This window comes from Dasypus novemcinctus, chromosome 7 (assembly GCF_030445035.2).
Source record: "Dasypus novemcinctus isolate mDasNov1 chromosome 7, mDasNov1.1.hap2, whole genome shotgun sequence".
NCBI lineage: Eukaryota > Metazoa > Chordata > Mammalia > Cingulata > Dasypodidae > Dasypus > Dasypus novemcinctus.
Window position 1 is genome coordinate 6,215,814 of NC_080679.1, and position 20,501 is coordinate 6,236,314.

General features: G+C 59.3%; 1 protein-coding gene across 1 annotated transcript; it reads left to right on the top strand.

The window, feature by feature from the left end:
- Nucleotides 1-677: 677 nt before the first annotated feature.
- RAB17 (RAB17, member RAS oncogene family) lies at nucleotides 678-19,188 on the top strand. Its single transcript, XM_023584890.3, has 8 exons — nucleotides 678-813; nucleotides 987-1,093; nucleotides 2,230-2,301; nucleotides 4,552-4,711; nucleotides 12,346-12,497; nucleotides 13,466-13,591; nucleotides 18,053-18,146; nucleotides 18,321-19,188. The coding sequence occupies exons 4-8, from the start codon at nucleotides 4,555-4,557 to the stop codon at nucleotides 18,428-18,430; spliced, it is 639 nt and encodes a 212-aa protein (XP_023440658.2). The 5' UTR covers nucleotides 678-813; nucleotides 987-1,093; nucleotides 2,230-2,301; nucleotides 4,552-4,554; the 3' UTR covers nucleotides 18,431-19,188.
- The last annotated feature ends 1,313 nt before the right edge of the window (nucleotides 19,189-20,501 follow it).

Below are 20,501 nucleotides of genomic sequence, written 5' to 3' on the forward strand. Positions count from 1 at the left end.
GGGAGCAGCAGGGATGCAGGATGGCACTCAGAAAGTGAGAGGGGGGCTCTGCGTCCCCAGCCAAGCCCGCTGGCAGCATCTAAGGGACACGGATGTCCCCTCCTCCAGCAGGCGTCCCCCGCCCCCCAGCAGGGCGGGAAAGCGGGAGGCAGGGGGATGATGGAGCCTGTCCCCCAGCAGCCTGGCGGGACGGGGCCTCTCCGGAAAGGAAGGTGAGCTCTGGGCATGCAAAGGGAGCTGGAGCTGCTCGCTGGCTTTGTGGAGCCAGAGGCCCCGTGGACACATGCCCACTGGCCGCCGTCTCTAGCCGCTCTGTCCCATCCCCTCTCCACCCAGCCCTGGGACTCCAAAAATCATATCTCAAAGAGGCTATCCCTTCACCCCCAGGCCAGAAGTTCCAGGGCTAGAAGGGCGTGAAGCATTTGGGAGGACAGGGGGGCAGTCCCTTGCCCCCCACCCCAGGCCCCTGCCCTCCTGGTCCCAGAGAGGTGCGTTTGGCAGGAGCCCGAGGAGGGCTTGCAGGGGGATGGGTAGCACGGCCGCCCCGCCCTCTCCCTCCGCCCCCTCCACCCTGGCTTGCAGCCACCCCTGGCCCGGCACCTCCCGGTTGCTTCTGGTTCCAGAGCCGTGTGAAGGCACTGATTCATATTTTCTTCTGTTCTGGGTTGTTAGTTTCAAGGGCAACAAAGATTCGCTCCAGCTCCAAGGAAATCGCTCGGCACCAGGCTGGACCTGTGGGCACGCTGGAGACCTTGGCCCCGGGCAGCGGGAGAGAAGCCAGGGCAGGAATGTGGCTCCCTGGCGGGTGGGCAGGTGCTCCAGGATTATCTGCTTGGGGCCCAGCCTCCTGCCCAGCCCTCCAGGCCTGCCCCCCTGGACCTTGCCCTTGGGCACAAAGCAAGAGGCCTGACCTTGGCCCTGCACCAGCCCGGGGCGCTGCTCCTTCCCTGCCCGCCCCTCCCTCTCTGACCCCTGCTGCCTTGCAGGGAAGGGAGCTTTCCCAGGCCAGCCAGAGGGAGCCAGGGAGACGCCAGGAGGGGCCCTGCAGGCCCCGGGTGACCAGTGACCCTGCAGTGACTGGGCCGGGGAATACGTGAGTTGCTCTGCAAACTTCTGTGCACGGTGCAGGGTGTGTGTGTGTGTGTCTGTGTGTCTGCCTGTGTTCGTGGCGGCATCTGGGAGCTTTGCTTGGTGAAGATGGCTGTCCCTGGGCCCTCTCCTCTGAGCACCTCCGTTAGGGTTGCCCGAGGGGGTGTAATTTTCTGCTTTCCAGGAGGCCCTTCTGTTCTCCCTTTCGCAGTCCCCCCAGTTACCTGCCGGGCTGCCGGGAGAGCCGTTTGCAGGTCGTCCGGCCCCGGCTCCCCGGAGCCCCGCCCTCATTCATTCTCGAGAACCCCGTCCTTCTCCCGCTGGATGTCGCAGCCCAGCGAGGGAGAGAGGCACGACCCAAGGAATTGCATGAATGAGGTCTCACTAGAGGGGACAGCCCGGTGAGAAAGGACATTGATAACCAACACACAGATCAACAGATCCTTTCCATCAGGACGGGGGCCGGGCCGGCTGCCGCCCGCGGGACTTGTGTGTTTTATGAGCCGCTGTTGTGTGGGCTGCTTAACAAAGTCACAGACCTGCCGGCTCCAACGACGGGAATGACCGCCTCAGGGTTGGGAGGCAAAAGTCACGGCAGCGGCAGCTTGTGTGTTCTCGGAAGCAGCGCCCTGGTGGCGGCTTGCCCCGGCCGTGCTCCCTGCGTCACGTGGCATTCTGTCTCCTTGGTCTCCCCCTGGTACTTCTGGGTCCAAGTTTCCTCTGCTTGAAGGACTCCCGCCATACGCATTGAGGCCCACCGTGGCCTCATCTTGATTGGATCTTCGAAGGTCCTATTTATAAATAGGTTCGCACCCATGGGACCAGCCTCAGAACTTGACCTTGTGTGGATCGGGATGCGGCCTATCCACCTGGGACGGGTGCGGGACCCTATCTACTCTTTGCGGGAGCACCCGTGGGCCGCGCCGTGCTTGCATTCCATTGGACCAGGGTGGCGGCTGCGGGCCCGGCTGGGGGCTGCTGCAGGGGAGATCCTGGCACCAGCTGGAATGGAGAGGAGCGAGCCAGTTCAGAAGAGCTTTGCAGGAAGGCAGAAGGCCCGGCTTGTTTGGTGAAGGGGTTGGTGAATGATCTCTGGCAGCCTCTGAACTTTGAGACACATCGTTTTTGTTATCTTTTCAGAATTCTGACCTCTGATATGAGGCTTGGCTGGCAGAGCTGAATCAGCAGGGCTGTAAATTCTATTCCTGGAAGGTGAGCTGACATTTCAGGGGCTTTCCCACCTGCTCATGTTGTTTCTTTTGCTCTGTCTTTGGGTTTAATTTCCTACCCCGGGGTCGGAAGTACGGGGAGATTGCTTCGCCTTCTGGTGTGGGGCAGGGGGTTCTGGAGAAGGGAATGGCCCCCTCCCAGTACCCTGGCCGGGCTGCTGTGTGTCTGTGGCGTGAGAAGTCCTGGGTGGCCTGAGGGGCTGGTCACTGCTGGGCCCTGCCCCCAGCTCAAGCAGGAGGGCGCTCAGCTCAGACCCTGTGCCCCCCCCCGAGCCACCCACTCTTTTTTTTTTTTTGTTCTTAAACATCATGTTATTCTGGGAGAGGGCTTTTTTCCTGGGGAAAAAATAGTCCCTATTTAGTGCCACTGCACCAACTATTCACCAAATGCATGTGTTTAGCACCTTTTTTTTTTTTTTTAAACTGAATATGAAGTATTTTATTCTTTTGATGCAATTATAAACTGAATTGTTTTCTTTTTTTTGTCTTTATTTTTTTAATGTTACATTAAAAAAAAATGAGGGTCCCCATAAGCCACCCACTCTTTGCCTCAAGATGCAGGAAGCTGTCCTCAGTTTAGGCAAAAATTTCAAAACTCAGGGTGGTGGGTAATGTGTCTCTCCTCTGTGTTTCCATGGTAACCCATGGGCCACCTTGGTTCATTCATTCATGCAGTCATTCCTTCATCAGGTATTTATTGAGCACCAACTACGTGCTGGGTACTATTCTCACAAATCCACAATTTAATCTTTCTAGTCCTTGTGTGACACCAGCCTTGTACCTGATGGTGACACTCTGGAGTATTTGCTTTCCAACAGCCTCCTCCACTGCTCTGTGCAGCCCCTTCCCCAGGGGGCTGAAGACCCCACAGGCACTTCTCTGCTAGGTTCTACAGTTTCCTAGTCTCTTTCGGTTTAGAACTGTCCGGGTGCCGTTTAAGATTCAGCCCTGCTTGCTTTGAGGCCGGGATCCCAAACTTGCTCCTCTTCCTCTTAGGCCCCACAGAGCAGACCCGACCTGGCTGGGCCGCAGCAGCTGGCGGGCCGCTGTTCCTTACTGCTCTCTTTTCTCTTCAAAATTCTCCTGTCCTCCGTTCACACCCTGACCCCGCGGGGGCTCCCTCTTGCCCCCCTGCCCCCCACTCTCAGGGTTGGAGGGGTGTGGCTGTTGAAAGAGGGAGTGTCTCTTCTCAGAAGAGCTGCAGGTAACCCCGGCAGACAAATGCTAACACTAGACAGTCGCTGTTCCACAACCCTGTCCTGTAACAGGACCCAGGCAACGGCCGTCGACGCCGGCTAACGTCACACCTAGGAAGCACTCCTGCCCCAGCATCGAGCCTGGATCTGATCATGTTTTCTGTGTAGAAAATGCAGGGTTCAGAGGAGTGTATTAAATGACAACGTAGGAATGCAATCGGCAAAATCCAGACTGGGAAACTGTAGAACAAAAGATCTGATTTCTTCGACAAATACATGCAAAGGGAAAAAAAGGAATATATGTATATATGCTAAAATTCCCAGATAAAATAATAGGATGTCTGGAACTGGCTTCAAAATAACCTGGTGGGGGAGGTTCAGGGGTGCTAGTGAAACAAGACTGGATGCCAAGTTGGTACTTGTGGAAGTGGGGGAGGGGTGCACAAAGGTTGGCCTAGAATGAAAAAATATTCTGGGTCCCCCAAGTTGGTTTGGGCCACAGAGCAGTTTTTCTCCAGGGCATTTATTTCACTACGGATTCTGACACTTTTGGTCCAATGGGAAGGATTAAAATGCTTTCATAGCTTTGAAATATTGACTTTTAATTTTTTTAGGGAGATTTTGTTTTTGAAACACAAACTTGAATCCGTGAACCAACAATAAGAGCATTTTGATCAGGTGCTGGAGATACGTTTTGGAATCAGTAATGCACCTGTTTACAGTGAGACGTGAAGGAATGAGGACACACGATAGCTGTGATTGTCGTTATGCGGCACACGGTCGTTTCTCAGAAAGTGGCCTGTGCCAGGCAGTGGGTCACACGTCCCAAGCAGAGCTCCTTTTGTCCCTCACCGCAGACCCATTCAACGGGTGCTGTTGACCGCAGTGTAGACGGGGACTGGGCAGAGAGGAGTGGGCTGCCAGCCCGGGTGCCCCCGCGCTCCCGTCGAGCTGGAAACAGCCCTCCAGGGCTGAGCTTGCCAGGGTTATTTGGCCTCAGAAGTTCACCGACTTCGTCCGCTTGTGTCTCCCTGCAGGGCATGGCACAGGCAGAGGGGCCGGCGCGCCCTGGCACTGCCCCCGGCCAGCCCTCAGTCTTTAAGCTGGTGCTCCTGGGAAGCGGCTCGGTGGGGAAGTCCAGCCTGGCTCTCCGGTATGTGAGGAACGACTTCAAGAGCATCCTGCCCACCGTGGGATGTAAGTGAGGACAGGGCGCCCTTTGTCCCCTTCCGACAGAGGCGCAGGGGCTGCGGGCCCGCGTGGGAGCAGCCCGGCGGAGCCGCCTCGCAGTTTCCCACACTCTGGCGGCTCGCTCTTGACCTGGGTGCTCGCCCAGCACGAGGGCGCGGTGGGGGTATGTGGGGCGGGGAGTCTGCCCGCTGCCAGGGGCACGTGGACTCCAGGTGCTGCGGCTCAGGCTTCAGCTCACCTGGCACCTGCGGGGCATGGAGACTCAGGGCCAGGGGCTCCGGGACTTGGAGGGCTGGGTGGGGGGGACCCATGGAAGGTGTGGGGGGGTCCCGAGAAGCAGGTCTTCCTCGTGCCGCACCCTTGGGCTTAGACAAGTCGGCCATGGCCTGCCCAGCGTGCCCGTCTTCTGATAACGCTAAAAACCTCTCCCTGTCTGCCTGGCCTTGGTTTACCTGCTCTATTAGTCAGCCAAAGGGGTGCTGATGCAAAATACCAGAAATAGGTCGTTTTCTATAAAGGGTATTTATTTGCGGTAGGTGCTTACAGATAACAGGCCATAAAGCATAAGCTAATTCCCTCACCAAAGTCTATTTCCACGTGTTGGAGCAAGATGGCTGCCGGCGTCTGCGAGGGTTCAGGCTTCCTGGGTTCCTCTCTTCCTGGGGCTGGCTTCTCTTTCCTCTGTGAGCTTACTTCTTGGGGCTCCAGCTTAAGGCTTCAGCATCAAACTCCAACATCAAAAACCCTCAACCCTGTCCTTTGCCATGCCTTTTATCTGTGAGTCCCCACCCACCAAGAAGTGGGGACTCAACCCCCTAATGACGTGGCCCTAATCATAACTCAATCACACCCAGGTACAGACCAGATTACAAACATAATCCAGTATCTATTTTTGGAATTCATAACCATATCAGACTGGTACCCTTGTCTAGTCTGGTTTGGGGAGGGGAGAGCAGTAGGAATGGTGGACGGGGTGGGGCCCTCTCGCCGCACTCGTAAAGAGGCTGACGCCCACGGCTGCTCAGAAGCTGGCCGCCCTCACACCCTGCCGTGGACCCACCTGCTGGGCAGCGAGGGCCCTGACTCCCTGCAAGAGGGAACCCAGATGTCGTCTCTGCTGATGCCGGGGTTGCGGACGGTGCAGTGGCCAAACCGCACACCCGCTACGGTTCTGGTTTCAGAGTCTGCCTCTGCTGCTGACAGACGGCCAGTTTCTCCTAATTCATTCATTTATTCATTTGTATTCATTTGTTCATTATTTGTTGAATGGGGGCCCTGCCCCAGGCCTGCACAGGGTGAGGAGGCCCCTGCCCTCTGGAGCTTGTCTTGTTGGGGAGACAGATGGGGATGTGATTCAAGGCCTTAGCTATTTGGGGTCTCTTTTTTTTTTTTTAAGATTTATTTATTTATTTCTCTTGCCTTCCCCAGCCCCCACCCCAGTTGTCTGTTCTCTGTGTCTATTTGCTGCGTGTTCTTCTTTGTCTGCTTCTGTTGTTGTCAGTGGCATGGGAATCTGTGTTTCTTTTTGTTGCGTCATCTTGCTGTGTCAGCTCTCCGTGTGTGCAGTGCCACTCCTGGGCAGGCTGCACTTTCCTTCGCACTGGGCGGCTCTCCTTACGGGTGCACTCCTTGCGCGTGGGGCTCCCCTACGCGGGGGACACCCCTGCGTGGCAGGGCACTCCTTGCGTGCATCAGCACTGTGCATGGGCCAGCTCCACACGGGTCAAGGAAGCCCGGGGTTTGAACCGCGGACCTCCCATGTGGTAGGCAGACGCCCTAACCACTGGGCCAAGTCCACTTCTCTTGGGGTCTGTCTCTTCTGTCCTCTCAGGAGGTGGCGTCTGGTGAGTGGTACCCTAGGGATACGGGGATGGGGGGCCCGCCGGGGCTATGCGCCCAGAGCTGGGGGTGAGAAGGGCAGGCAGTGAGTAGGAGGGCTGGCTCTGGGATGGAGCTCGAGGGGAGCTAATAGCATTAGGTCGCGGGTGCGGGGCTCTCCTCTTGTCCGTTAGAGGAAAACCCACCTGCTCCTCTGTGCTATTGGAAGTGGCTTGAACACAGCCAGCTGCGGAGTCTGGCCCGAAGGGGGCTTCAGATGAAAGCAGAGTCCATAGAAGGGGGCCCTGTCCAAGCTCAGACGTCAAGGGCTGCGTGCCTGGGGATTCGGGACGAGGCACAGAGAGCAGGTGCCGGAACAGGCAAGAGTTTTAGACGGGGCTCTAACTCGGGGGCCAAATCCAGCCTGCAGCCTGTCTTTATTTTTAAATAAAACTTTACTGGAATAGAGCCCCAACCATTCATTTATGTATCATCTATGGCTGCTTTCCCAGCACAGCGGCGACACTGAATAGTTGCAAAGGTGACCTTATGGCCTGCAAAGCCTAAACTACCTACCACCAGGCCCCTCGCCCACCAGGCTTGCAGCGCCTGCCACGGGCGCTGGAATATTGGGTGGAGGGGCTGCGAGCTGCCCCCGTGCTCCCTGAGCCTTGGGATTTCTGCACTGGAGCTCTGGGACGCCCGCTGCCTTCCCCAGGCCGAAAACCCATGAAGGGGTGCTCCTTCCGGGTGGCTGTAGCTCGTGGGTGGGGGGCCGGCCCGGCCGCCCCTGCTCACAGGCACGCCCGGCTGGTGTCACCGGCCCCACCAAGCAGGGGCCGAGACTCACCCCTGTCCCTCCCCAGGCTGTCCAGAAGCCCCTGCAAGGGGCGGGATGGCGCCCAGTGATGGGCTATAGTCAGGGTGGGGGTCCCGGCTCAGGGCAGGCCTGGGGTGTCCTGGCCACTCCTGCTCCTCCCTCCACCAGGTCCCCCCCCAGCTGTCAGCTTCAGCTGCTTCCCCCTTTGCCTTCTCCCCAGGCCCTGGCTTGCCCCTTCGCTCCTAACGGTCCCTGCTTCTCGCCCCTCAGCCTTTCGCTCGGCGGCTTTGTTCCCACCCTGGTGTCCCTGGGATCAGCAGGGGGTCCCTCTGAACAGTCGAGGGTGACGAGGGAGGCAGAGGCGCAGCTTGGCTTCCCGCTGAGCCCGCTGGTGGCCCCTGCCTTCTCCCCAGCGCAGCCCACGGGGCCCCCGTTGCTGCGCATCTGCTCCGCCTGCGGCTCTGCCGGGAGGTGGGTGAGCAGCACCTTCCCACCCAGGAAAGGGGGCCTCCTCCAGGGGCTCCTCAGCACCCACTTCCCGGCTGGGAACGCCTTACACACCTTGTGACACTGCTACGGGCGGTGGCGGTGGGTGGTAACACTCATTCTCCAGGGGAGGACATGGGATATCGTCGTTCCTTTTGTGCCTTGGGGAGAAGGGGTCTGCGTCCCACCGCCCTTGTCAGGCAGACCCTTCCGGTCTTTTCTCCGAAGCCTGGTGGCGTCTGGCTTTCATCAAGAACAGCTGCTCGTCTTGGGGGAGGGGTGAGCGGAGGCGCCTGCAGCGGGAAAGGGACAGCGCGGGGTCACAGCCGCCTGGTGGGCCGGCTGGGGAGGGCAAGAGGTGGTGTCTGCAGGCGTGAGCCAGGGAGGAAGGAGGGCACCAGCCAGTGAGCAGGGCCCGCGGCTCCCGCGCTGCAGGCTCGAGGGGGGACATATGGAGAACGGGGGGGGGGGGCGTGAGCGCCTTCCCTGGGCGGCGTCCCGTGAAAGAGGGCCGTGGGTGCTCGAGGCCGGCATCCTCACGTGCACACCTTGCTGCGCACACCCCCACCCCCCCGCCAACCTCGAAAGTGAGGGTGGGACCAGGGCCTGTCCTGGTGGGTGGACCCCGACGGGGGCGCTCGGCCTGGGGGTCCGCAGCGGGGGCATTGCATGAGCACTGCTCCCAGGACAATGTCCCCAGTCGCTCCCCCCCTCCCCCCCAGCAAGACACCACCCGTCCAGAGGTCCCAGGAGACAGAGCTGGGTGGGTGACAGGCGACCTTCGTGGGCCGGGAGCTGGGAAGTTCACTCCTGCTGCTGCAGGACCCCGCTGGGGGCGGCTCCCCGGGAATCCTCCTGCAGCTCCCCGTCTGTGCGGCTGGGTTCCTGCCCCGCTGCGGAGAGGGCCTGGCAGGGGGCTGCGGGAGCTGCAGGAAGAAGTGACCACTTGGCCTGGGGCTCGGCCCACGGAGAGCTCCGCAGGCCCCCCAGGGTCCCAACTGGCCCCAGTGAGGAAATCCTGGTATTCCCTGTGCTGCCGCTTTCTCGGTGACATCTTTTGGAGCAATGGTGACATCTAGTGTGCACTTGCAGCATGTTTGCTAGCGGAAGCCTCAGTTCCTCTCGGGCCTGCTGTGCTGGAAGGGAAGGCACAGCCCGCCAGCCAAGGGGCACGTCCGGCCTGGCACCTCACTTATCTTCCAAACCGAGGACTTGGCTGCCAACGAGGCTTCCACTGACTATTCCTTATTACCAGCAATCCGGTTCTTGCAAAAAAGGAGTGACACAAAGAGGATTTTAGTTAGGAGTCAGCTGTTAAAAAACATTTTATTATGCTAAAATTTATTACAGCCGCTTTTTAATTGGGGGCAATAAAATACAAGTTAGAGAGCAGTGCCCAGTTAATTCTTCTGCTAGTCATGACCCAACCTGGGGTTTTCAGCTGGAGTGGAGGGCCCCCAGCTTCCAGACAGTTGGCAGAGCGCAAGAAGGAGCTAGCTGGGGGGAGGCAGTTCAGGGGGAGGGCGTGGGGCTGGACGCGCCCCTCTTTTGCAGGGGCACCTGTTGTGTCAGAGCCAGAAGGAGCGCTAAAGCTGTGTGCCAGGTGGAAGCCAGCTCCCACGCCAGCCCATTAACAGGCACAGGTGCATTCTAGAAACCCAACAACATGTCTGGTTCTTGGCCTGAGCTGCCCCTTCTCCCGTCCCCCCACTTGTTGCCAGTATCATCTTAGGCAAAACCTTCACATCTGTCTGGATTTCTTGGAATTAAAAAATATATATATCACTTTTTGACTTTAGCTGTGAAGATGGGAACAAAGTTATGGATTTCCAAAGATGGAAGATCAATGCCAGAGCCAAGGGCACCATGGGCGAGGGGTGGACTGTCCAGGCGAGACCTGCCCAAGGGCCCAGGCGAGAGGCCTCCCACCTCTGTGAAGAGCCAAACTTCCACTCAGGTGTCATTGCTTGGACTGAAAGCCACGCAGGCATTGGAAATTGGTTGGGATTGTGTGCTGATTTAGATTCAACCACCTGCCATCAATTTCAAAGTGGAAAAGGAAAATATCAGAAGCCGAGATGGCTAAATTGAGGAGGAAAATCCGAGTTTCATACCCATGTATAACCTGGCAGTGATAACCTTTAAGATACAACCAAATTCAAATCCAGCAATTTAACTGGAAAGGATAGAAGAACAAAGCAGTGGATTGAAGGGCGACTCTCTTAGGTAATGAGCCCCAAATGGTGAAGGGGGCTGGGAGGGAATCTTCTTTGCCCATCTCTTTTCTCATGTAATTTTACAGCCACTCTGGCTAGAGGGTCCTGTTATCTCATAAAGACAAGGAAACTGGGATTTAGCAATTTAGCAAGTTCACGTGGGTTGCATCTTCCGCACAGCGGGTGGGTCTGTGACAGGATGTGCACAGCCTCCGCTCTCCCGCTGGCCGCCCCGTTAAGTGGCTGAAGCTCCCCCAAATGCAGGGAGACATCAGCTCTACTTCTCAGATGAAGGCTGTGGCTCCCTCTACACCAGGACTCCAGCTCATGTTTTCTCTGACTTAAGGTTGAGGTGCTGCAGAAACGCTGGCTGTGCAGGCAGAGAAGTCCAGAACCTTCCATTTGGGAGACCCCCCGCCATGTAGAAGGGCATGAGAGAGTCACAGCCTTGCCTCCAGGCTGAGACTCTTGGCTGCCCTGGTCAGTGCTCACTGTCCCTCGAGTGGCCAGCAGACCTTGAACCTGACCCGGGGTCTGGCAGGGGTGGGGCTCCGACAGGTGCCCGTTCGGCTTTGCCAATTCCCTGTCCCCCACGCCGGCTACCCTCGGCCCTCGTTCTAGTTCTTACAAGTCACACGCTATGGGGGCAGCGTATTTTGGCTTTGTTAAGAAACAATTTTTTAGGGAAGCAGATTTGGCCCAATGGCTAGGGCATCCGCCTACCACGTGGGAGGTCCAGGGTTCAAACCCAGGTCCTCCTGACTCATGTGTTGAGCTGGCCCATGCGCAGTGCTGATGTGTGCAAGGAGTGCCGTGTTGTACAGGGGTGACCCCTGCATTGGGAAGCCCCATGCGCAAGGAGTGCGCCCCGTGAGAGCCGCCCAGCACAAAAGAAGTGCAGCCTGCCCAGGAGTGGTGCAGCACACGTGGAGAGCTGACGCAGCAAGATGCCACAACAAAGAGAGACACAGATTCCTGGTGCCGCTGACAAGAACACAAGTGGACACAGAAGAACACACAGTGAATGGACACAGAAAACAGTCAAATGGGGCGGGTGGGGAGAGAAATAAATAAAAAATAAATCTTAAAAAAAAAAGGAATGATTTTTAAATTGCATCACTTAGAAATGCAAAGCTCAAGGGGCGGAAATCTTCAAGGGGAAGGTGGACCTCCCGGACGTTCAAGTTTGGAGCTGGAGCTTTCACTCTAGGTGCCTTCTAAGCAGGGGGGCCAATGAGTAAGACCAAGCCCCCGTCCTCAAGGCGCTCACTGTTCACCAGAGGAGAGAAAGAAACCCCTAGAAGTCTGCAGGCGCCGCTGGTGTGTGCGGAGCATGAGGGCGGCTGCAGAGAGGGGTCCCCAGAAGGGAGGGGGCAGTAGGGGGCCGTTCCCGAGGCCCACACCGAAGACCTCAGTAGACAGTAAGGGTTCTCCAGGTGGGGGTAAGGGACACATGGCAAGCAGATGGGACTGCTGAGAGGAGGGGGGCGGGCAGGGAGAGGCCACTGGGGAGGTGGGGAGGGTAGCAGGATGCGAGGAAGGATTTAGACAGGGCTGCTGTGAGGTTGGCTCAGCAACCCAGCAGCCAGTTAACCAGGTGCCAGGGGTCCTAGTGGTCCCCAGAACGAAGCTGCCTCGCTTGGAGCCAGCGACTTGTGGACACTGAAGGTCCTTTCTGTTAAAGATTTATTTTATTTCTTTCTCTCCCCTTCCCCCCCCCCCCCCCGTTGTCTGCTCTCTGTGGCCGTCCGCTGTGTGTTCTTCTGTGCCCGCTTGCATTCTCTGTGGCACTGGGAATCTGTCTCTTTCTGTTGCGTTATCTTGCTGCATCAACTCTGCGTGTGCGGTGCCACTCCTGGGTGGCTCAATGCGGGGCGCACTTCCTGAGCATGGGGCTCCCTATGCGGGGGACACCCCTGTGTGGCACGGCACCCCTTGCGCGCATCAGCACTGCGCGTGGGCCAGCTGCACACGGGTCAAGGAGGCCCTGGGTTTGAATTCTGGTGAAGGTCCTCTCTATGTCACACGTAGCCAGAGATTTGGAGTTCGGTCCCCATGAGTTTGATGTTCACACACATCAAATCTGCAAAAAGTTGACAGCAAATTATTTCTAACCTTTGCTTTGCTTGAAAGCCCTTGTCTCCCGGAAGCGCCTGCTCAGCCTTCCTGACACGTGGGCAGCAGGACGCGCTGGGGCTGCTCAGGGATGGTTGCCGGCTCGGGGCTCGCCCTGGTCCAGCGGAGTCGCGGAGAGAAACCCCGTCCTCTAAAGGCAGCTCCCCTGCCCTCCCTCGTTGCAGGCGCGTTCTTCACCAAGGTGGTGAACGTGGGCGCCGCGTCTCTGAAGTTGGAGATCTGGGACACGGCTGGCCAGGAGAAGTACCACAGCATCTGCCACCTGTACTTCCGGGGCGCCAACGCCGCGCTTCTGGTGTACGACATCACCAAGAAGGTGAGGCGTGGTCCTGCTGCTTCCTCAGGCTCGGCGGAGCTGCCTTCTGAAGGACTTAGGTTCCTGCGCTGGTGCTTTGTAAAGATGAATCGCCCCAAGCAGTAGAGAATTCTTTAGTGCAAGTGGGCCACCTCCTCCAGGAAGCCTTCCCTGCGGGACTGGGTTTGTGTGTTCGATAGTGCTGCCGCTAGGCTGGTGAGAAGGATGTCACGGAAATAGAAGTGTCTTCTCCAGACAGCGGGCAATGCGAGTAAGCAGACGACACTTAGCAGAGAGCAGGGCAGAGGAGGACGGCACGTGGGAGTGGGCAGGAGGGGCACTGAGCCCTGCTGGGGTCCAGGTGGGCTCCCTGCAGCAAAGCTCCTAAGCCGAGACTTGGAGGGAGAGCCTGCTGCGGGCAGGCGGGGTGGGCATATCCATGGTGAGCAGGAAGGGAGGTGTCCTAGCAGGGAACAGCATGTACAGAGGCTGGGAGCTAGGAGGATGGGTGACAGGACATGGTGGAGGTGAGCCGTATCCCACCTGTGCTGGAGGCAGTGCCGGCTCGGTGGCTCCACTGCACGGTGGAGAGAGGGGTCTGTGGGGGCCAGGGCAGGAGCCCCCGCTTCCTGGTCAATGGGGAACTGCAGTTAGGATCAGGGGTTGGGGTGATAGGCACCCCGAAACCATCCTGCCCACAATGGTCCCTCGAGGGCAGCCAGAGGTGGAGACTCCAGGGCACGAGGCCTGGCCGCAGTGTCCTGCGAGCCCAGGCTCCTGGGCTCTGGGTGGGGGGGCAGCGGCTGGTGGCCCCCCACCTCGGTGCTGATGGCGGCACAGACTTCCCAGGGCCTGCCAAGGGCAGCCCGGGGGTGCCGGTGGGGTGTTTGTCACATGGCCGCTGGCCCGAGTGACACTTGCGCAGTGGTGTGGCCCCTGCTCCCAGAAGGGCCAATGCCTGAGATCTTCAGGCCTCAACGTTTTCCCAGGAGTCCTTCTACCAAGCTCAGCGGTGGCTGAAGGACCTGGAGAACGAGTTCCACCCCGGGGAGGTGGTGGTGATGCTGGTGGGCAACAAGACCGACCTGGCCGAGGAGCGGCAGGTGACCTTTCAGGTATGTCTCGGCAGACCTCTAGTCCTCTCCCTCCCGAGAGACCTGAGCCACGCCTCCGCCCGAGCCGAGGGCTGGTGGGAGCTGAAGGCAGCCCGCCCTCCTGCACACACGCAGGCGCACACCCCCTCCCACACACATACCCTCCGGTACACACACAGGCGCACACCCCTCCTGCACACATGCAGGTGCACACCCCCTCCCTCACACATGCAGGTGCACACCCCCTCCCACACACATACCCTCCGGTACACACACAGGCGCACACCCCTCCTGCACACATGCAGGTGCACACCCCCTCCCTCACACATGCAGGTGCACACACCCCCGCACACACACAGGCCCACACCCCCTCCCGCAAACACGCAGGCGCACAGCCCTCCTGCACACATGCAGGCACACACCTCCTGCACACACACAGGTGCACACCCCTCCTGCACACACGCAGGCACACACTCCTGCACACACACAGGCGCACACGCCCTCCTGCACACACGCAGGCACACACCTCCTGCACACACACAGGTGCACACCCCTCCTGCACACGTGCAGGCACACACCCCCTCCTGCACACAAACAGGCACACACGCCCTCCTGCACACACGCAGGCACACACCTCCTGCACACACACAGGTGCACACCCCTCCTGCACACGTGCAGGCACACACCCCCTCCTGCACACAAACGGGCACACACCTCCTGCACACACAGGCACACACCCCATCCTGCACACACGCAGGTGCACACCCCTCCTGCACACACACAGGCACACACTCCTGCATACACAGGCGCACACCCCCTCCTGCACACACGCAGGCACACACCCCCTCCCACACACACGCAGGCGCACACCCCTCCTTCACACACGCAGGCACACATTCCTGCACACACACAGGTGTACACCCCTCCTGCACACATGCAGGCACACACCCCTTCCTGCACACAAACGGGCACACACCTCCTGCACACACAGGCACACACCCCCTCACACACACGCAGGCGCACACCCCCTCCTGCACACACACAGGTGCATACCCCCTCCTGCACACAAACACAGACACACACCTGCACATATGCAGGCACACACCTCCTTTGCACACACGCAGGCACACACCCCCTCCTGCACACACCCACAAGCACACACTTTTTTTGTAGTTCATATCAGCACATGTTTTACTTACTTCAGTTAGATATTTATAGATACTTGCTTATATAAATATAAGATTAACAGGCAGACTGAAATGCAAGGCTACGCAATTCTTATCCCAAAAAAAGACTCCAGCTCCTTGAGCTTCATTACTTTCCCAAACCTCAGTTTAAAAATGCGTCCACACTGTATATATATATATATACCAAGGATAATCGCAGCTCTCAGCAAGCGGCGAGAGCACGCCAGCATCTGCCTTTTGCTGAGTTGTCCTTGGCACCGCGCCGGGCTGTGCCGTGCCCCCCTCCGTGCCGCAGACCACCTCCTGCTCGTCTTCCACGGCCCAGTTAATCTTGCCGCTGTCACCAGGGCCCAAATCAGCCATAAGGTGCTTGTTCCCGAGGGAGGCAGGACGGGACAGGGCTCGCACCGCTCACATTTCGCTGAAGTCAGGTTCTCCTGTGACACCCCCAAGACAAATGACGGCCACAGGTGTAATTTCCAGCCCTGCTGTAGAGCGCGTCGTCCGTCCTTAAACGGGGGGCGGTCCCCGTCGTGTCCGAAGCGGTTGATGACCCCTCGGTCTTCCTCGGACACAATGGCCTCTCCTGCACACACACACGCACACACACACCCTCTTACACATGGACACACACTTCTACACACACACAAGCACAACCCTTTCTACACACACATGCAAACGTCTCCTACACAAACATACATCCTCCTACACGTGCACAACCCCCTGGACACATGCACACGTGTAGACGCACACCCCTCTCCTACAACCACGTACTGCACCGCCAGGTGGGACCCAGGCCTGGGGGCTGCAGTGTCCCCTCTCCTGGAGCCAAGGGGGGCCACTGGGCAGAGGCCAGGCGAGCGCTGCCATTTTCAAAAGGACCTCTGTGAGTTTTCATTAGAAAATAATTTCAGAATTACAAAATATTGCACATATAGTACAAAAAGCTCTTCAAGGGCCTTCTTGGGACTTCCCCAAATGTTAAGTCTTCCTTAACCACAGGGCAGTGATCAAAGCCAGGAGACTGGCATCCATGCAGTGTTAGCTGCTGTGCGGGCCTTGTTCAGCTCACACCCGTGTCCTCCTGGGGTCCTCTTCCGGCCTCAGGAGAATCTGGCCCCAATTTGGCCCCTGGGAGCTCCGTCCAGGCTCCTCCGTCCCCTCGCCCTGCCCTCCTAGTCTCTAATCATGCCCTGGCTCTTCCACTGCCAAGAAGCTCCAGGCTCGTCTTGTGCGTTCCCAGCCCCGACTCGGGCATCAGCCATTTTCCCAAGGAGCCCTGGTTCCTTCCGTTAGAGAATGAATCTAGAAACCAAGGTCTGGGCATGGTGTGTGCTCACCGCTCAGGGGTGAGATGACCGTGGACTTCACCCTGGGGAACCTTTGGGGGCTGGAGGTCCACTGGTCCCAGGTCAAACGCTTCAAGCGATCTCACCTGGAACCCACAAGCGGGTGGGGCAAAGGGGGTATATGGGTCCCATCCACGTCACCCAGACATATTGTCCTCGAAGTCACCAAGGTTTCCAGCTGTGCTGGGTCCCCTGGTCCTTTAAAATGCAAATCATTATGGCCCAGAATCCTCTACCCCTCTCGCCTGCCTCTTGGGGGTGTTCTCTGCAGGCCTCCTTTGCCCCCTAGTAACCTGAGGGGACATCTGGGTACGGGGCTAATGGGGACGCTCAGTGAACGTGAAGTTTTAATACTTCCAGTTACTGTGTTTCAGGATTTTAAGCCTGGAATAAGTCAGAAGACCTCACAGATCCGTGGGGTAAACCGCTCCGCAGGGTCGGGGGAAGGCCACGGGGCTCTCCTCCAATCTGCGGCCTTCAGGGATCTCATTGGGTCGTGTGACCCTGCTCTGCCTGGTCCGGGGCTGCCGGGGACATGGGCGTGGGCCCCGGCCGGGGAGGCCCCTGGCAGGCTCTCAGAGCGCCCCCCGGCCTCCTCTTGCCCTGGAAGCGTTCCGCAGGGGCCCCTTGCCTGCGCCGTCAGGCCCCGCCAGCCTCGCTCTGCCTGCCGGGGTTAAGGCGAAGGGCCCGCCGGGAACTTTTCCGCCCTCCAGGGCCACGCGCTGGAAACTCCTGGGGTTCGCCAGCGCGCCCTGGTCCTGTGCCGTCCGTTCCTCCCCGTGGGCCTGAGTGCGCTCAAATGAGGGGGCTCCTCCCAGGCCCCCTTCCCTGCCTTTCAGGTCTTAGTTGGTTCCTCTGTCCACATGTCAAAGCCCGTGCGTGCCAGAGAGCCGTGGTGGGACGAAGCCACGCGGGCTGAGATGCATTTGGGGCCGGAATACCCTCCCTAGCTTCCCAGGGGGCCTTAAACTAACATGAAACCACAGAGATTCAGTCTCGCCCGCTCCGGAGCCGGGAGGGCTGACGTGGAGACGCTGGCAGGGCGGCGGTCCCTCTGAAGCCTGCGGGAGGGTCCCTCCTGCCTCGCCCGGCATCTGGTGGTGGCCGTCCGTCCTGGCGCTGCGGCTTCGTGTGCGGCCCCTGCCTGTCCCCTGCCTCCTCTGCATCTCCAGGCCCGAGTCTGCGTTTCCCGCTTATAAGGACGTCGGTCACGTGGGTTCGGGCCCCCCCTACCCAGGGTGAGCTCATCTCAACCAGCGGGACCTGCGGAGACCTCATTCCAGACACGGCCACGTCCACAGGGACCAGGGGCTGGAGCACAGACTTTTTTTTTTAAGATTTATTTTATTTATTTCTCTCCCCCCACCCCCAGTTGTCTGCTCTATGTCCATTCGCTGTGTGTTCTTCTGTGTCTGCTTCTATTCTCAGTGGCACCCAGAATCTGCGTCTTGTTTTGTTGTGTCACCTTGTTGTGTCAGTTCTCCATGTGTGCAGTGCCACTCCTGGGCAGGCTGCACTTCCTTTCACGCTGGGCGGCTCTCCTTATGGGGCGCACTCCTTGCGCGTGGGGCTCCCTTACGAGGGGGACAGCCCCGCGTGGCCCGGCACTCCTTGCGCACATCAGCACTGCGCGTGGGCCAGCTCACCACATGGGTCAGGAGGTCCTGGGTTTGAACCCTGGACCTCCCATGTGGTAGGCGGATGCTCTATCAGATGAGCCAAATCCGCTTCCCACGAATATAGACTTTTGGGGGACACGACTCAACCCAGCGCAGGCCCCTTCCCAGTGCAGTCAAGAACCCTCACTCTCCCTGGTCCTGGGGCCCCTTCTCCAGGAGTGCTAAGAAAGCGAACCCAGGCAGGAAGAGGGTGGAGCAGGGGGGTCCCCCAGCCCGGGGCTCCAGCACAGGAGCCTCCTGACAGTGTGGGGTGGCTGCTTCCCGCAGGAGGGCAAGGAGTTCGCCGAGGGCAAGAGGCTGCTGTTCATGGAGGCCTCGGCCAGGCTGAACCACCACGTGGCAGAGCTCTTCGGCACTGTGGGTGAGTGGCGCCCCCGGTGCAGACCCCCCGGGGTCCTGGACCCAACAGACGCCTCCAGGGTGCAGAGGAGGGGCCAGGGGCCTCGGTCTGTGGCTCTGGGCCCCTGTCAGGGAGGGGTGGATTGGAGGTGCCCCCGTCTGCTGGGTGAGGCTGACCCCCCTCTGTCTCTCATAGCCCGAGAGCTGTTGCAAAGAGAAGAAAGAGAGGCCGCAGCTCAGCCACGGGATGCACGGGTGACCCTGAACCAGCGGCCTGTCCGGCAGGCCAAATGCTGCGCCCGCTAGTGGCGGCCACTCCTGGGGGGTCTGGGGGAGACCCCGGCCAGTCCTCCCAGGGAGCCCCTGCCGTCCCCGACATGGTAGCGCCTGATTCCCGTTCAGGGTGGTGCTGGATTTTTCTGGAGTGCTGAGGTCCCAGTCGCCGCACCTGGGCAGTAACCAGTTCCCAAAAGCCAGCGGGCATGGTTCGGGGAGGACCTAACGCCACGCGGCCCCCGAGGGGTGTGAACTGCTTCCCCGACTAGTCCAGAAGAGGCCGCCGAGCCCCTGGAGCCCGGAGCCGGGCCTGCAGCAGGCGTGGCTGCCCCAGGCGCGCAGGGGACCCAGAAGGGTCAAGAGTCGGCCAGCACCCGAGAAAGGCTGTGCTCAGTGTGGGCGGCCGATGGAGGCTGGGCCCTGCTGCTAGCGGGTACTGGGGGAGCTCTGGGGGTGCTGGAGGGGTGCTGGGGGTGCTGGCAGGATGCTGGGGGTGCTGGCAGGATGCTGGGGGTGCTGGCCCAGGGCACTGCGCCCGGCTGCTTCTGGGAGGAGGGGTGGGGGGTGGCCTGGCAGCACCTGGGAGGAATGGAGCGGACAGTGAGGGCGGCCGCCGAGCCCGGGGGAGGACGGAAGGCGCAGCAGGCCCTGGGCGCCGGTCCCCGCCCGCGCTCCTGCAGGGCTGCGTCTCACCAGGCGCGGCTCCTGCCCGGGAACCGCCGGGTCACCCGACGTGCGCCCGGAGCAGGCCTGCGTTCTCCTCCAGAAATTAAACTGCTTTCTGCTCATCTGGACTTGGGCATGTTTGCAAGGTCGGGGTGGGACACGGGGTCAGGCTGGGTTATTGCAGTTGACTTCTCCACAGCTTCTTGGGGCGCCTGTTAAGTAAAGGGGACAGGCCCACGAGGCAGGCCGCGGCAAAGGTGGGCCGCCCGCCATTTCCATGGATGGTAACGGTTCCAATTCCCCTCGTGCCTGCCCGCCTTGCCAGAGGGAGCGGGGGTCCTTCTGCAAGGAAGCACCAGGTGACTCCCATCTGCTGGGTCTCTCTTGACACCTGGCATGGCAATTAAATGTATTTCAGATGTGACCTTTTTCTTGGCGGGGATGGGGGGGGTGAAGTTAGTTTTCACCCTTATGTACCTGCCTCTACATATGCAGGTATAGAGTAGTAAATGCTAAGACACAGTCACCTACCTGGGACAGGTGGCATAATCACACCACCTGCTAGGATAAAGAGGAGGACAAGACAAAGCCACCTTCCCCTTTGACCCTGAACTTCTCAGCATCCAGAGCCCACAGGGAGGTACAAGGTTCCGGAGGTCCAGGCCGGGGGGCTGCCCACTCCTCCAGGTGGGCTATCTCCACCTGCCGGGGGGGCGGGGATCACCTGGCTGCCAGCTTGTGAGCAGAATTGGCTTGGACCCCTATCTGTGAGACCACTCCAGGATGACCCCTGGCTACAGGGGGCCTGTCCCACATGACTCGCTCCTTCCAGGCTCCGGAAGCTTCTCCCCCTTCTCCTCCATCAGGCCTTGGTGGGCACAGCTCCTCCGCTCTAGCCCTGGGCCCCTTTCTAAATGAGCCCCTCCAGGCGCTTGGTCACTGGTCGGGCATCCATGCCTACTAGGAGAGGGGCGCAGCTCAGGGTCTCTTGGGTTCAGCCTCCTGATGCTTATTCTAAAAGAAATTCCTCATGCGGCGGATTTTGCTCAAGGTCAACGACAAAAGCTAAAGGATGACTAAAGAAAATAATAGGGAAACAGACTTGGCCCAGTGGTTAGGGCATCCGTCTACCATATGGGAGGTCCGCGGTTCAAACCCCGGGCCTCCTTGACCCGTGTGGAGCTGGCCCATGCGCAGTGCTGATGCACGCAAGGAGTGCCGTGCCACGCAGGTGTGTCCCCCGCGTAGGGGAGCCCCATGTGCAAGGAGTGCACCCGTAAGGAGAGCCGCCCAGCGCGAAAGAAAGTGCAGCCTGCCCAGGAATGGCGCCGCCCACACTTCCAGTGCCACTGACAACAGAAGCGGACAAAGAAACAAGACGCAGCAAATAGACACAGAGAACAGACAACCGGGGGAGGGGGGGAATAAAATAAAT

Excerpts from the sequence above, each read along its gene's own strand:
- RAB17 (XM_023584890.3), top strand. The coding sequence starts at position 4,555 with ATGGCACAGGCAGAGGGGCCGGCGCGCCCTGGCACTGCCCCCGGCCAG. Across the intron at positions 4,712-12,345 it reads CATCCTGCCCACCGTGGGAT|GCGCGTTCTTCACCAAGGTG; the intron begins GTAAGTGAGGAC and ends CCCTCGTTGCAG. Across the intron at positions 12,498-13,465 it reads TGTACGACATCACCAAGAAG|GAGTCCTTCTACCAAGCTCA; the intron begins GTGAGGCGTGGT and ends ACGTTTTCCCAG.